This window comes from Scyliorhinus torazame, chromosome 6 (genome assembly GCF_047496885.1).
Source record: "Scyliorhinus torazame isolate Kashiwa2021f chromosome 6, sScyTor2.1, whole genome shotgun sequence".
NCBI classification, from domain to species: Eukaryota; Metazoa; Chordata; class Chondrichthyes; order Carcharhiniformes; family Scyliorhinidae; genus Scyliorhinus; species Scyliorhinus torazame.
Genome location: NC_092712.1, coordinates 193910291 through 193928190, shown reverse-complemented (window position 1 = coordinate 193928190; position 17900 = coordinate 193910291). Strand labels below are relative to the sequence as shown.

Here is a 17900-nt window from a genome sequence, read left to right as displayed (position 1 = left end):
TATGTTGGCAGAGGTTCACAACCCATCCTGCCACTGCAGCCTGCATGGGTGGGTGCAGCCATGTCGGTTGCACCTAGGGCTGTGCCGCACATCGGGGGTGGGGGGGGTACTCACCCTGGCTGCCCTGACAAGGTCATTGACCTTCTTGTGACACTGGACGCCTGTCCTTGCTGTCACGGCCACGGCACTGACGGCCTCTGCCACCTCCTCCACAGGCGCCAGCTGAGGCGTGGGGCGACCCTGCGGCCGTGTCCGGGGTACAGGGACTCCCTCCTCTGCTCCACTACGTCCAGGAGCGCCTCGATGTCCCGCTCCTGGAACCTCAGCGCTGCGTGCGGCCCTCTTTACGGGTCTCCGGGGGGGGGGCGGGGCTGTCTTTTGTGCTACGACACGTGGGAGGGGGGGTCATTTGTGCTGCGACGTGGGGGGGGGGGGGGCGTCCTTTGTGCTGAGGCGCGGGGAGGCCGTCCTTTGTGCTGCGACGCCGCGCGGCGTCACTGGCGGTGTGCGCGTCCATGATGAGTAACGCCGTCGCGAACGGCGTCATGCCGCTGCTAGCCCATTCCGGGCAGGAGAATTTGCGATGTTTCGGGGGCCCACGCCGCTTTTGGCGCCGGGTTCGGGCCATCTCGCCGATTCACAGAGAATCCTGCCCCAGATGTCTCAAAAAAACTTTTTGGAGCCAATGATGTACTTTTTGAAGTGTAGTCACTGTTGTAATGTAGGAAGCGCAGTTAATGAGGTGAATCATAAGTTATCAGCTGAGGGAAGATGTTTAGCCAGGACAATAGAACACTGGAGGCTGGATTCTCTGATGGCGGGATGCTCCATTTTGCAGGCAGCCCGGGGGGTTCCCGACGGCGTGAGGCTGCCCCACAATGGGAAACCCCATTGACCAGCCGGCGGGCGTAACGGAGCATCCCGGCGGCGTACTGCAACAGAAATGTAGCGTGACAGGGCGGTATATCCAGCCCCTGGTTCCTCTTCAGGTAGTACCAGAGGTTACAACAACTTGAATTTGTATAATGCCTTTGATGTAGCAAAATGTCTTGGGGCCTTTGCAAATAACATTTGGCACCCAAACATACAAAGAGATATTAGAGCGCATGACCAAAAGCTGCATCAAAGAGGTGGGTTTTAATGAGTCGCTGTAATAAGAGGAAAGTGAAATAGAGAGGTAGAAAGATTTAGGGTGGAATGTCAGAGCTGAGGCAACCCAAGGCATCACAATTAAAATGAAGGATGATTAACAAGCCAAAATTGAAGGACTAAAAATATCTCAGAGGACAGTGTAGCTGTAGGAAATTACAGATCGGGAGGGTTGGATTGGATTGGATTTGTTTATTGTCACGTGTACCAAGGTACAGTGAAAAGTATTTTTCTGCGAGCAGCTCAACAGATCATTAAGTACATGAGAAGAAAAGGGAATAAAAGAAAATACATAATAGGGCAGCACAACATATACAATGTAACTACATAAGCACTGGCATCAGATGAAACATACAGGGTTTAGTGTTAATGAAGTCAGTCCATAAGAGGGTCATTTAGGAGTCTGGTGACAGTGGGGAAGAAGCTGTTTTTGAGTCTGTTCGTGCGTGTTCTCAGACTTCTGTATCTCCTGCCCGATGGAAGAAGTTGGAAGAGTGAGTAAGCCGGGTGGGAGGGATCTTTGATTATACTGCCCGCTTTCCCCAGGCAGCGGGAGGTGTAGATGGAGTCAATGGATGGGAGGCAGATTCGTGTGATGGAGTGGGCGGTGTTCACGACTCTCTGAAGTTTCTTGCGGTCCTGGGCCGAGCAGTTGCCATACCAGGCTGTGATGCAGCCCGATAGGATGCTTTCTATGGTGCATCTGTAAAAGTTGGTAATAGTCAATGTGGACATGCTGAATTTCCTTAGTTTCCTGAGGAAGTATAGGCGCTGTTGTGCTTTCTTGGTGGTAGCGTCGACGTGGGTGGACCAGGACAGATTTTTTGAGATGTGCACCCCTAGGAATTTGAAACTGCTAACCATCTCCACCTCGGCCCCGTTGATGCTGACAGGGGTGTGTACAGTACTTTGCTTCCTGAAGTCAATTACCAGCTCTTTAGTTTTGCTGGCATTGAGAGAGAGATTGTTGTCGCTACACCACTCCACTAGGATCTCTATCTCCCTCCTGTATTCGGACTCACGTTATTCGAGATCCGGCCCACTATGGTCGTATCATCAGCAAACTTGATGCCATGAAAGGATTTGAAAATAAGAACGAGAATTTTAAAATTGAGGCATTGCTTGACCAAGAGACAATGCAGTTCAGTGAGCACAGGGGTTTTGGGTGAACAGAACTTGGTACACAGGCAGCAGAGAGGATATCCAGAATAGTCAGGTTTAGAGGAAAAAAGGTGTGAATGAAGGTTTCAGAGCTGAAGCAGGGGTGGTATCAGGCAGTGCTATGGAGGTGGAAATAGGCAGTTTTAGTGATGGCACAAATGTGTGGAGAAAGCCAATGTTGGTACCAAATACAACAGCAAGGATGTGAACAATCTGTTTCAGCCTCAGACATTTGACAAGGTGGAGGAACTGACTAAGTGGCTTGTAAATGCAGTTGTGGCAGGAACTCAAGAAAATGTTTTGGTCTTCCCAATATTTAGTTTGCAGGAATTTACATTCAGTATTGGACTTTGGACAAACGATCTCGCAATTTAGAGACAATGGGTGCGATTCATTGGAAAGATTTCCGAGTCCAGTTTTGGGCATATTTGGCAGGGTGTTTCTCGGCGGCTGCAGTGTTGAGAGTGATATGGTAGGCAGCAGGGTAGCATAGTGGTTAGCACAATTGCTTCACAGCTCCAGGGTCCCAAGTTCGATTCCCCGCTGGGTCACTGTCTGTGCGGAGTCTGCACGTTCTCCCCGGTGGGTTTCCTCCGGATGCTCCGGTTTCCTCCCACAGTCCAAAGATGTTCAGGTTAGATGGATTGGCCATGCTCAATTGTCCTTAGTGTCCAAAATTGCCCTTAGTGTTGGGTGGGGTTACTGGGTTATGGGATAGGGTGGAGGTGTGGGATTGGGCAGGGTGCTCTTTCAAAGAGTCGGTGCAGACTCAATGGGCTGAATGGCTTCCTTCTGCACTGGAAATGCTATGATTCTATGACACCACTATTAAACGGCACTTTGCTGTCTTTCTGGTCCTCGGGGAATTTCTCTTTGTTGAGGCCACACAGAAGTTTTCCTGCACTGGGGAGCTGAGCTCGCCAGCAGGACCTGCTCCTCACAGATCAGGGCGCTATTTTGAAAGGCTGTCCTGATCTCTGCACCCACCTTTCAGGAACATCCCTTCACAGCCACCCCCCCCCCCCCCCCCCACAATCTTTTTTCGACCCCCTCAAACCCACCCAACTCGGCCCCCTTTCATGGAAATGGCCCCCATGCCTGACCCTTGGCAGTGCCAACCTACCACCTGGGCACACTGGGCAGCCTAGCACCTGGGCACATTCCAGCCTGGCACCCTGTCAGGGCCAACCGAACATGCTGGCAGTGCTTGGCACTGTCAGGTTGCCCAGGTGCCAGGGGGAGTGCATGAGTACTACCCTGACCAGTCCCCAGCCACATAGGGGGCTCAAATGACCAGCGGGAACCCCCCCCACCCCCAAATACCCACAGAGGTGCCATCACAGCTAGTCCACGATTGTGGTTTCCAGTGCTAAACGTTGGCCAGTTGAGGCCTCACAGGCATGGCCGTTGCCCACCTGGCGCTGTGTGATTACGGCATCCGGATCTTTAAATAAGCATAAGGGCTCATTTAAATATTACCTGGATCACGCCCTCGCATTGGGCACCGCAAGTCAGGTGAATCATGCAAAATTTTGCGGCCGTTGTGGAGCCAGACTTGGGGTTCTCCCGCAATTCACTCGGGCACTATGTGGTGGGAAAATCGCACCCAATGGAAGAATCAAGAGAGGTGGTAGGTAGAATTGGAATGTTTAATATATATCTGAACAAGTCATATCTACGGCAGCATCTCCAATTATATAGCACTCTGTCAATAGGTGTCAGCCAAGGTTGAGACTCCATTATTTACTCAGGGCCGAGAAGAGAGCGGGTGGAGTTGTAAAGACTTTTTAACAGGAGGTCTGGAAGAATCGGTGTCCCAGATGTGCTGCAGTAATTAACTGCAGGATGCCTTTTTTCTTCTGTCTATTTGGCAGTCTTTTTTATCATTGGCTCATGGTACATGAGTGTTAATGGCAAGACCAGCTATCATTGCCGATCCCCAATTGCCTTTGAGAAGGTGGTGGTTAGCTCGTTCTTGAACCACTGTAAGCCACGTGTTGTATATACACCCGCAGCGCTATTAGGAAGGGCGGTCCAGGGCTTATGCCCAGTGACAATGAAGAAATGGCAATATAGTTCATGGTCTGGCTGGTGTGTGACTTGGAGGGGAACCTGCAGGTGGTGTTGCTCCCATGCATCTGCTGCCAGGTTCTTTGTGGTAGAAGTCGTGGGTTTGGAAAGTGTTGTCGATGCAGCCTTGGCAAGTTACTACAGTGCCTCATGTAGATGGTACACACTTCTGCCACTGCGCTACAGTGGTGGAATAAATTGATCGTGTAAGATGGTGGATGGGTGCTTATCAAGTGGGCTGCTTTGTCCTTAATGGTGTTGCGCTTCCTCATTGTTATTGGATTACACTCATCCAAGCAAGTGTAGAGTATTCAGAAGGGCATAGGTATGGATCACCCACTTGGTACTTCCGGCTGAAAATGGTTGTAAATGCTTCAGCTTCATCTTTTGCACTGACATGCTGGGTTTCACCATACCTGCTCCTGAAATTCTATAAATGAGGGGCCTGCTGGTGTAGTTTAAAATAAACTAGCCACCCGTTCTTGCAGCTCCAATAGCTTCCATCATTTGGTGCTGTAATGGTTTGTTTAAAAGCTGTGCCCCATTATGAATGTTTGTCTGAATTTCAAAAAAGCTGCTGATACACTGCACTCAGCAGGTGGTTGCGCACAGTTTGATTGGCGGTTTTAAGAGGTTATTAAAGGAATATCTGTTGTTTCTGTGATTACTACTTGAGAGGATTTAACTATTTTCAATGGGATTTTTCTTCAGTATCAATAGTTGTGTGCTTGAATGACGCTTTATCAGATTGTTGAAGTGGGAAAGCAGCTGAGGAACAGATGTCAGGTAATTCTGACATTGTGGGACAAGCGAGGGTGAGGTCAAGTGAATTGGACATTGCTGTGAATGGGGTTGGTTGCATGGGGGCTACACTCAGCCTATTGTGAGGGAATAAGGAGGATGAGCCTATCACAAGGAGATGCAAAAAGGAGATATTGTCCGCTTTAAAAGATTTCAATGACTGACTAATCTACTGAGCTTCGGTAGGCTTCCTGTCCATTGACCCACCTGTAATAAATTTTGAAGTCAATGGATTCGAGGTATGTTGAGATCTCCTTCAGTTTTTAAAATTAACTTTCCATCCAACCCCGATTCACCCATCCTCAACCCCTATAGGTTCAGCTGCCGGAGTGAGATTTGTACAAATAGCCCAAGTGACTTAGAAGACAGAGTGCTACCAATTAAACCAAGCTGACAACGGCATAAAGTTCAGAAATAGTTTACTATAAATATAGAACAGAGTCAGTCTGGCAAGTAGCTCACTTTTGCACTAATGTGCCATACCACTGCACAGCACGATGGGGTATCACTCAATGTTTTCCTAGAATAAGTTGTATCTCTATAGCTGAACCAGGGAAAAAGCTATTGTCATGAATAATGGATTTCACAAGACAGTTATATTTAAATTGTCTCCTTAAACACAAGGTACAATTGGGAATCCGAGAAATGTACTGAAATCAAGTGACTGTTTCACAACTTTCCACAGTGACTCACTTTAAAGAGGTAAGCTCCTTTGTGAGGTGTACAGGCAGAGAGAGAGAGAGAGAGAGACAGGACAGATACTGCTGTAGAGGAGAATACTTGTCAGGATTTGTTTTCTGTTCGAAAGGAAGGAAACAGAACAAATTACATTTTAGAGATTTAGGAACAAGGAGTCGCCGAGGTAGGCTTTGCTGGTAAAAGTCAAAACTGGAAGATTCAGGCCAAGTGTAATGGCGTTTGAAGGACATGGGAAGTTTGAACCTATCACGGCTGAGAGAAGTGAATCTGCTGGAGGGCCAGGAGGAACACTGGATTTGACTTGTTCTTACAATCCTACACACATCTGCCAGGAATATGGTGCACAGCGAAAGAAGTTGGAAGACGTATTTCAATTGCTTTAGCTAACGCAAGTGTACTTTTTCTTTAGTTTGATGTGTTAGTTGCCTGTTACGCAACACTTGATTCATATTGCCTTTTGTTTGTTTGATACAGTTAAAATCTTGAAACGTGAAATCGTGTCCTTTGGTTATTACCATTAGTTGCTTGGGAAATTCATCTCTTTTTGAAAGTTACCTGTCTCTAAGGGGATCCTAACACTGTGGAAAGGAAGTTCTGAGAAAAATTACAAATCAATGTTAAAGTTGTAGCAGTTTGTGCTCTGGACACATACTAGGAATTGGGATTAACTGGAGTGAGATGGTCCAAACTCACTTAATTTAGGGTCAGTCAGCAAAGGAAGAAGATTTTCGTCAAACGGTCTGATGTGTTCAAGTCACAAACAAGAAAGTGCAATGTCGAATCTAGGTCTATCCCCCAATCTCTCACTGTGTTACACATTAATTACATGTTCTGAATTCTATTTCCATTGCACACTAGAATAAGAATTTATTCTAGAAAAATGCAGACACCAGTCAACTGTTTCCTTCTAACGGAAATCAGATATAACAAGTTGCAGCTATATTATCTGCAACCTTACTCACCTGAAAAATATTGGAGAGATCGCGAAGGTTAAAAATGTAGTGGAATTTAATGGCTGTTGGCAAGAACATGTGGGTCATTTTTTGTTGAAGCCAGATAGCTGCTTGGACCACCGCAGGTGTGGTCTTTACTACTGATGCTGCAAAATTCAAATGTTGAAAATGAAAACTTAGAATTTTGCTGTAGATCATCTCCATGGAATCGGCTGAAGGAAAATTGACCGCAAACACTGTAAAATGTCTCTAGAATAGGGAAAAATGAAAACAAAATCAATTTTGTTAGAAAATCAAGGTGCTCCATGAATTTCGGGATTCAATCACACATTAGCTATCTACTATAAGGAGGCCTCACATCAGTGAAAAGCCCATCGAGAGTTAAACAAAGCTTGAAAACTCATCCAAACAAGTAACAATGCTGGCGACTCTTGGGCCCCCAGTATGTACAGACCTTTTTTTGCGCACTTTCACACTAATTTAGATGTACTCAGTCTTGGTCCCAGCAGCAAGCAGCTGTTTACCTTGTTTGAGATGAACCTCCATTACAAATCAGAGAAAATACAAACTGGGGAAGAATTCCCTTTGGAATTACTGTCCTTTCAGCTGGGCTCTAAGGACACCTGGTATGGCAAGGGATAGTGGATTCCATCTAGTGGTTCAGGTTGCGTACACAAAAGATAGAAATGAGTAGTGAAACTCATTCAGACCCTTGTACAAAGATGCTTTAAAACTTCAATCTCATCTCAAGCTGGATGGCAGTAGCCGTCTGCTATTTTCCCCTGAAACACCCTACTGTGTGCCGTGGGCCTGGTGGCTTGGGTGCACACTGGGAATATAAAATTGAGGGATATCCCCCCCCCCCCCCCTCAGACTATGGCAGGGTCAACAGTGGCTGTTCCCAAAGGGTTGACCCCAGGTCCAGAGGAAAGGGTTCTGTATCTTTGTGTCCTGAAATTTATCTCCAGACTTCACAGAAAATCATGACCTAAAGGTGCATAACGTTCAAACATACAAAATACAACTCTATAAGTAACTTAAGAATTTGCAAGTCTGGCATTGAACTTTGGTTGGCATGGGTGGATACTGTGAAATCACCCGTGCACCTCGTAAGGTGACCCTATGTATTTGAATTCTTGTAAAGCTATTTCCTAAAGAAAATTTAATAATAATGCTCTGACCATTTCCTCTTTTTGTTTAAAGTCTTAGAAGGTTCATTTGCCTAACTTGGTTGTTGACTTACTGAGGAATCAAGACATCAAACAAAAAGATTTTGAAACTATCGCTTAACTGACAATTTTTGATTGGAAGCACTTTTGAAATCATGTTTTCATTGGTTGCAATATGTTCATGGGCACACTTAATTCCCAGGTAGCTATGAATCTTTGTTTTATTATGATTCTGCTTTTAACAGATTTCAGTTAATCAATTCCAAGACTGACAAAGAAATCTAAATCTGCAGGGGTGATACAAGTCGTATAATGGACTGATAGGAAATGTACAATTATACAAATTTTATATTAAAATAGCTCTTTTCACTGAAATAAGAGTAAAGCTGCATCAGGTCTGAATTTTCATAAAGACACATGGCCTCCCCATCATTACGAAAATGGCTGCAGAAGTCCAAATCCAAAAGTCATGCCCCAAGCACGGCACCTACTATTTTCATAGGGGGTGTGGGGGTAACTAAGGCAGTTCTAAGTTACACACCCATGGTTAACAGAAGTAACTGCGCATGTTAAAGTGCAGCTGTCTCAGTCATATCTGATTTAGCCTGTGCACTTTAGTCATAGAAGAATGTCTAAAGCCAGAGTTCTTTGGAGAGGTTGTGTACCGTTTTGGAGAGGTAAGGTACCCTTCTGGATATGGACCTGGGAGACCTCTGGGGGAGGACACATGCCCTTTCAAAGAGGTAAGCTGCCCTTTGGGATTGTTAAAGGTAGACAGGAATGTGTGTAAAAAGTGCATACATTCATTAGAATTGTCAAACTTCATTGGAATTGCCAGGTTCACTGAAACAGTCACATCCACTGGAATTATCAACAGAACTGTCAAGAGGGCTGTCAAATGGAGCTGCCAAGGCGTTTAAATCCCCTGTCTTTTAAATACTTGAAATTAAACTATTTGGAGTATTTTTTTAAATGCTTGCTGTTTCACTATGTCTGCTCACATAATGATAGCCTGTGGGCTATCATTACCAGATTAGTACGACTAGCTAATTCCACAAACTTCCATTATCACAGCGGAGTGCCTGTCAGTTCATAGTTTAATTGACTCCAAGTGGTTATAAACTGTTTTAAGTGGGACTGCGGATTCCAGTGCTTATTCTCATAAGCGAGTAAAGGAATTTAAATATGATGAGTGTTTTTTATAAATGACAAGTTTTCTTTTGAAATAGTGAATTGATCAATAGACACATAACTTTGTCTGCCCATGGTGGATACTGGGTGAGTTGGCATGATAGGTGTAAGGGCAAAGGATGGTAAATGGATGGCATTGATTTGCATGAGTTTGCAGTAAGTTGACATTGGTGGTACAAAGGGCCAAAGGTTAGCATGGAGTGGATGCGAGGTTGTATGTATGGTGGGTGAAGGGGTCTGAAGTGGCATGGTTTGGTATGCATAGGGCCAAGGGTATGTTTGGAGGGGAGGGAAGTGAGGGATGCAGGTTGGAGGGCAGCTTTTTGTTTATTAGTTGTTTTCATTGTTGCGACAAAGTGCTGGTAGTCTCAGTCTGGCCTCCGTTCAGCCTGCCTCTGCACTCGGCAACCTCCAAACTCTCTCCACGGTCACCCGCCATGATTTCCATTTTCACCTGCACCCATCATCCCCAAAGGCCGAAAATCTGACCTTCAGGGGCACATTTTCCTGGTTTGGATTTGCAGAGTCAATAATTGTCCTGACTTTGGACCCCCGACCAAGTAGCGAAAAATCAGGCCTCTCTCTATTCAGATACATGTGTTGAGTAAACCAAGCTGAATGTGGTTCAAACAAAGTAATCCATTTATTTACTAATTCATCCTAACCTATTGTCATTTTTCAGTTGACAGAACCTTGGTTCGGAGAATGGGAACCTGTAATCCTGGAACTGTTATCACTCATATCAAAATGAATAGGTGTATTGTCAGAAAATGTTGTCTTATTTGACATCCATTCCTAGCTATCTCGTGATTCATCTTTACCTGAAGCCGGGGATTGATCGTGAAGCTTCCTGCTGTTGGATTCATACAGCTGATAAACTGGCAGTTGTGGATTTCTTTCAGTGTTAACTTCTGTCGATCATACCTGATCATTGTTAAATAGGAAGAATTGAGAATAGAATCAAGCACCTGACCAAATTGATAAAATATGAATAAAAAGAAAAAGTAACCAGAATTTTCATAAGTTAAACTAATCTTAGGCAGTAGTGGCAAAATGGGTGACAACTAATCAGCAGCCTTCCCTGCACCTCTCACAACTTTTATTTTACATAACAGGAAAGTGCTACCACCATATCCCAATTTCACCACCTCTCACATTTAACAAGAAGCCTGTTTAGCTTCATAACAACCAAGTTAGATGCATGGGATTTATTATTAGATAATATTGTTGTATTTGTTTTAGGGAAAATAAAACCACATTCTGAATGCATTCACATATGTGCTTTGGTAAGTATTTACTTTGGTAAGTATTTACACCCCGACAACCCAAAGATGTTCAGAGTAGGTAAATTGCCCCTTAATTGGATTTTTTTTTTGAAAGTATTTACTGTGTTACAACAGATTATTTCATTTAGAAAAATGAAACTAGGATTAGAGCCTAAAACTAACAATCACAACACAGGCAGCACGGTGGCACAGTGATTAGCACTGCTGCCTCACAGCACCAGGGACAAGGTTTCGATACCAGCCTCGGGTGACTGTCTGTGTGGAGTTTGCACTTTCTCCCTGTGTCTGCGTGGGTTTCCTCCGGGTGGTCCGGTTTCCTCCCACAGTCCAAAGATGTGCAGGTTAGGTGATTGGCCATGCTAAATTGCCCTGAAGTGTCCAAAGATGTGCAGGTTAGGTGGGGTTACAGGGATAGGGTGGGGGAGTGAGCCTAGGTAGAGTGCTCTTTCAGAGGACCAGTGCAGACTTGATGGACCGAATGGTCTCCTACTGCACTGTAGGGATTCTATGGACACTCGTGATTTATTGGTTTAACTCTATACAATGAATCCATATTTAAATAAAGTTGATAAATGCAAAATCTACTTCTTTATGAAGTACTGTATTTTTTTCCTTATTTATGCTTCTGTTATTTGTTGGAATTGTTGTCACTTTTATATGTGCAAATTTGCATTTATATGCAAGTAAAACATATTCAAGAGTCCAAAGTCCATTCTTATACACATGAACAGCTGACAAAAATCTGAGGTGTGAACACCACTATAATTATACTGCCAGAGGTAAATTCAACAATTATGACTTGCATTAAGACATGACTTTACTTTCTTTCTTATTTTTTTTTCCTAATTAGCGGATATGAAAGAACCTCCCTACCCCTACCAAAAATAAACAAAATAGTTTTCTGTTCTTTACACACTGTACGGTACCAGTACATTAAGTGCTCAATCTGTTAATCAAATGAACCTTCAAAGCAATTAGGAATCTTTTAAACTTGGAAGATACAGTTGGTATCCGAACCTCTAACAGTTTCAAATGACCTTCTGTGCATTTTATCACAAATAACATACAAGGGCAAATTCTTCTAGTTCTTCTATTTAAGAGAACCACAAGACATTTTTGTTTATAAATGTCGCTGCAATTTTGGAATAAATAAATACTTAAATAAAACAATCGTAAAAATAAACAAAACCAGAAAAAACAGATCACAGGTTGCAGGAACATGGCCATCGCTCTCCCCCACCCTCTTCCCCATAAAGGTTTTTGCTCTGGAGGAAGTGCAGCAAAGTTTTACCAGGCTGATTCCTGGGATGGCGGGACTGCAATACGAGGAGAGAGTAAGTCGGTTGGGATTATGTTCATTGGAGTTTAGAAGAGTGAGACGGGATCACATAGAAACTTATAAAATTCTAACAGGATTAGACAGGGTAGATTCAGAAAGAATGTTCACGATGGTGGGGGAGTCCAGAATTAGGGGTAAAATTTTGAGGATAAGGGATAAACCTTGAGAATTGAGATGAGGAGAAATGTATTCACCTAGAGAGTGGTGAATTTGTGGAATTCACCACCACTGAAAGTAGTTGAGGCCAAAACATTGTGTAATTTCAAGAAGGAACTATAGCTCTTGGGGCTAAAGGGATCAAGGTATATGGGTGAAGGCTGGGTCAGCATATTGAACTTGATCAGCCATGATCATAATGAATGGAGGGCAGGGCCGAAGAGCCAAATGGCCTCCTGCTTCTATTTTATTTGTATGTTTCTATGTAAAACCATTACAGGGCAAAATATACTTCTAACATGAAAAATAAAAAAGCTCATCGTCTAACAGATGGTCCCTCTTCCCTTTAACAACCATGTTGTCTTTCTTTTGTACCAATTCTACTTTGGTCTTTGCTTATCTGGAGTTTCCTGTTCGTTCTGATGGGATCTACCCCAGATGGGATCTACCCCAGAATACTGAAGGAGGCTGGAGAGGAAATTGCTGAGGCCTTGACAGAAATCTTTGGATCCTCACTGTCTTCAGGTGATGTCCCGGAGGACTGGAGAATAGCCAATGTTGTTCCTCTGTTTAAGAAGGGTAGCAAGGATAATCCAGGGAACTACAGGCCGGTAAGCCTTACTTCAGTGGTAGGGAAATTACTGGAGCGAATTCTTCGAGACAGGATCGACTCCCATTTGGAAGCAGGACGTATTAGTGAGAGGCAGCATGGTTTTGTGAAGGGGAGGTCGTGTCTTACTAACTTGATAGAGTTTTTCGAGGAGGTCACAAAGATGATTGATGCTGGTAGGGGCAGTGGATGTTGTCTATATGGATTTCAGTAAGGCCTTTGACAATGTCCCTCATGGTAGACTAGTACAAAAGGTGAAGTCACACGGGATTAGGGGTGAGCTGGCAAGGTGGATACAGAACTGGCTAGGTCATAGAAGGCAGAGAGTAGCAATGGAAGGATGCTTTTCTAATTGGAGGGCTGTGACCAGTGGTGTTCCGCAGGGATCAGTGCTGAGACCTTTGCTGTTTGTAGTATATATAAATGATTTGGAGGAAAATGTAACTGGTCTGATTAGTAAGTTTGCAGACGACACAAAGCTTAGTGGAATTGCGGATAGCGATGAGGACTGTCAGAGGATACAGCAGGATTTAGATTGTTTGGAGACTTGGGCGGAGAGATGGCAGATGGAGTTTAATCCGGACAAATGTGAGGTACTGCATTTTGGAAGGTCTAATGCAGGTAGGGAATATACAGTGAATGGTAGAACCCTCAAGAGTATTGAAAGTCAGAGAGATCTAGGTGTACAGTTCCACAGGTCACTGAAAGGGGCAACACAGGTGGAGAAGGTAGTCAAGAAGGCATACGGCATGCTTGCCTTCATTGGCCGGGGCATTGAGTATAAGAATTGGCAAGTCATGTTGCAGCTGTATAGAACCTTAGTTAGGCCACACTTGGAGTATAGTGTTCAATTCTGGTCGCCACACTACCAGAAGAATGTGGAGGCTTTAGAGAGGGTGCAGAAGAGATTTACCAGAATGTTGCCTGGTATGGAGGGCATTAGCTTTGAGGAGCGGTTGAATAAACTCGGTTTGTTCTCACTGGAACGACGGAGGTTGAGGGGCGACCTGAAAGAGATCTACAAAATTATGAGGGGCATAGACAGAGTGGATAGTCAGAGGCTTTTCCCCAGGGTAGAGGGGTCAATTACTAGGGGGCATAGGTTTAAGGTGCGAGGGGCAAGGTTTAGAGTAGATGTACATGGCAAGTTTTTTACGCAGAGGGTAGTGGGTGCCTGGAACTCGCTACCGGAGGAGGTAGTGGAAGCAGGGACGATAGTGACATTTAAGGGGCATCTTGGCAAATACATGAATAGGATGGGAATAGAGGGATACGGACCTAGGAAGTGTCCTCAACTACGCAAGGGTCTCTAATGGCCTGGGAGCCCCCCCCCCACCCCCCCAGAGATGCCATTATGACTGGTTCACATTTGTGGAAACCAATACAAAATGGCGTCCTGTCGAGGTCTCTCAGGTGTGGCCGTTAGGTCCTGGGTGCGGGGAGAATCCCACAAACACATATTTAAATGAGCCTAATAGCCCATATAAACATGCAGATTTGGATCACGCCCAGTGAGGGTGAGATCCAGATTGCGTCGTCTCGTGAGATTCAACAGCCTTATCCTGATACCTAATCGGGTGCACCAAGGCCGTTAAATCGCACCCAGAGTCATCTATTCAAACTCATTCTATCTCAGGACAAAACTTCCATCCTCTTTCTCAGTCGTTCAAAACATAAACTTGAGAACATTTAATTACTTTCTCTCCTAATCTTCAACCTTGGCAATGCCTCAATTGAATGTTAGCTCTTTATCAAAATTACTTCAAAAAATCTCTCAAACTTGTACTGTGACACAAAATTATTAAAGTTCAGTAATGTAGCCTCAAATTTGAATTTATTTTTGTCAGAATGGTGAAAATACTAAGACAGGTTGAAATAGTTCAATGTGGTATCAGGCATTTAATATCAAGACCCATGTTTCTAGAAGATAAATGGTTCCACTCATGCATGATCTGTGGCCATAACCCTTTCAGAACCTGAGATTCTCAAAGTTGAAGTCATTATTGATTGCAATTTGCACAACTGTACATTTTATTTATTCATACTGCACTCTCACCTCTGAAACAGATGTCTGTGATTCAAGCCCCACTACAAGGTTTAAACTTAGCTGATAGTTTAGTGCAGTATTAGAATGCTACTTGCTAGAGGTGCCATCTTTTGGATGTTAAATGGGGATTCATCTATCTCATCAAATAAATCACTTATTCAATGATAAGCAGTGAGATTTCCTGATCCCTCAATCAACACCATTAAAACAAATAATTTTGTCAATTATCTCACTGTTTGTGAAAGTTTATGGAATACAAATTGGCTCCAGCATTTACCTACACAACAGTGTCAGCGTTTCAAAACATGATCATAAGTGCTTTGTTATGTTCTGAGACACGACAGGTGTTCTATAAATGCAAGTCCTTGTTCTTTCTGTTTTCTTTACTACAGAAAAGAACAGAATTCACCATTGCAACAAAAAAAAAAAAAGGTTTTTTTTTGCATTTATGTACTAAAACAGCAAGGAGCACTCTGCATGAAATAATCAATTTATACATAGTTAATATCTCAACTTTGGGATGTACACCCATCAAACGCTGGATGTGTGTAATGTTATACTTACCAGTGCTTGTAGTCAATGCTCTGGCGGATAAGTGTGTGAGGCTGAACTGTTCCATAAGTATCTATCTCTGGCATATTCATGTCATCAATGAAATAAATTAGCTTCTTATTTCCGGGCGGTCCATAATTACGACCAGCCTTTTTCTCAAGAGACTTCTCCAGAACACCTGATTTGTATTCACAGAAATAAAAACATGTAACTGTAATTATCACGCTATTGGAAGTTAATAAATATGTCTTACAGATGAGCGTAGAATTTATGAATGTGCATTCAAATAAAAAGACATATTGGAAATATTCTGATGCTATTAGGGGTCTGCAGAGGATTTTCCATTGATTCATTTTTATGGGTAGAAAGTATCATTTGCTGAAATTCAAGAAATTAATTACAGACAAAAACAATTTGGGGGCTAAAATTCCAAGGGCATTGCAGCAGTGACGGTGCTTTCCGCCACTGACCCACCCAAAGTTCATCTTGACGGTGGTGTGATCTTCCTAGTGTGCATCCCATTGATGGGCATCTGTATCACTGGGGAGTATCTGGGGTACCTGCCAATCCCAAAAGGCCAGAAATTCATGCCATTTGTGAGGTCTGAAGGAGAGACCAGGTATTCCACCTTCCTGCAACCACCTCCTCTCCAAAGGAACTGAGATCAGTCCCTAGTGCCCTCTTAGTGTGGATCCAGATACAAATCATTCACAAAAACCCTCTTCTTTGATGCATCCAGCTCACAATTCGAACATAAACCACCAGATGGATCCCACTTATACTACTGGAACATTACTGCAATGTTGAATTGAGTTCCTCGAATGGTTGAGAATGCAGGAACTCAGGGCAGCACGGTGGCGCAAGTGGTTAGCACAGTTGCCTCACGGCGCCGAGGTCCCAGGTTCGATCCCGGCTCTGGATCACTGTCCGTATGGAGTTTGCACATTCTCCCCGTGTTTGCGCGGGTTTTGCCCCCACAACCCAAAAGATGAACAGGATAGGTGGATTTGCCACGCTAAATTGCCCCTTAATTGGAAAGAATGAATTGGATACTCTTCAATTTTTTTTTTTTTTTAATTGAGAATGCAGGAACTCATGGTGGTGCTCGCCCTCACCTGGTAAGGAGTAGGCAGAGGCTCCATCATTTACTAAGCTGTACAGGAATTCTCTCACATAGCCAGGACGGAGAATGTTTTTGAATTCAACTTTATCTAAACTCACATTAGCTGCAGTTTACCATATTCTGAGTGGAGTTGATCTCATGAGGTCTCATTAGACAACAACGCGAGTTGTGAAATAGTCGATGAAACACAAATAACTTACGCTGTAACATCACTGAAGAGGTGTAGTAGTTGAAAGGTACTTTGGACACCATGTAGTCTTCTGACAGATTAGCAAGTCTGTCTTGCACTAGGATCGTTTTGCCAACTCCCGCATTTCCCACAAGCATAACTGGCTTCCCTTTCTCTAGCAACAAATCTACAAAGTATTGTAATTGGGTGCTCTCAGCTGTAGGGACAAGCACTGTCTGCAATGAACAAAGAACAACTTTTGTCGTAAAGTCATATTAATAAAAGCATTAACACAGAACTCCAATTATTCCAGACCAATGCCATAGCTCACCCAGTTTAATAACAATGGGGCAATACCACTTTGGTATGAAGCTGTCAAGTAGGATAGATCTGGGAACAGCTGCTTGGACAATGGTATGTTTCTAGGTTACTTCTCATCTATGCTGCAAGCACTGATACAACCCATAATAGTGGCAGAACTGCTGACCTTCTGCGCATCTGCAGGGCAGCACAGTAGCATAGTGGTTAGCACTATGGCATCACAGTGCCAGGGTCGCAGGTTTGATTCCTGGCTGGGTCACTGTCTGTGCGGAGTCTGCACGTTCTCCCCGTGTCTGCGTGGGTTTCCTCCGGGTGCTCCGGTTTCCTCACACAAGTCCCAAAAGACGTGCTATTAGGTAATTTAGACATTCTGAATTCTCCCCCCGTGTACCCGAACAGGTGCCGGAATGTGGCGACTAGGGCTTTTCACAGTAATTTCATTGCAGTGTTAATGCATGCCTACTTGTGACAATAAAGATTATTTTAAAAACAGATTATTATTATTCAGCTAATCTTGAACAATATTGCAAGGTTAGCTGATTTGCAAATTGGCCCAAATTTTGAGATTAATGACACCATAGGTGGGATTCTCCTGAATCGGTGCGATGGCCCGACGCCGACGTAAAAAACGACGAGAACCACTCTGGCGTTGGGTCAGAGTGGTTCGCGTGGAATTCTCCACACTTCCGGGGGCTAGGCCGGTGCCGGATGGGTTGGCGCTGCGCCAGCCGGCGCCAAAGGGACTGCGCGAGTTACTGCATGGGCAGAACCGCTGCCGTGGTTCAGCGCATGCGCAGACCAGCCGGCGTATTTTGGCACATGTGCACGGGGGTGTCTTCTCTGCGCCGGCCATGGCGGAGCCCTACAGGGGCCGGCGTGGAAGGAAGAAGTGCCCCAACGGCACAGGCCCACCTGCAGATCGGTGGGCCCCGATCGCGGGCCAGGCCAGGCCAGACCACGGTGGGGGGCCCTCCCGGGGTCGGATTCCCCCCTCCACCCCTAGGACCGCACGAGACAACTTACCTGCCAGGTCCCGCCGTGTGGGACCATGTTCAATCCACGCCGGCGGGACTGGCCAGAAACCGACAGCTGCTCGGCCCATCG

The 17900-nt window shown here is 44.6% G+C and overlaps 1 protein-coding gene across 1 annotated transcript in view; it reads right to left on the bottom strand.

The window, feature by feature from the left end:
• LOC140425201 (dynein axonemal heavy chain 11-like) overlaps window positions 1-17900 on the bottom strand; it is a 755586-nt gene that overhangs the window by 304408 nt on the left and 433278 nt on the right. The window contains 4 exon segments of the mRNA XM_072509215.1: window positions 6843-7082; window positions 10015-10117; window positions 15196-15361; window positions 16507-16711. Coding sequence (XP_072365316.1) covers window positions 6843-7082; window positions 10015-10117; window positions 15196-15361; window positions 16507-16711 — 714 coding nt within the window.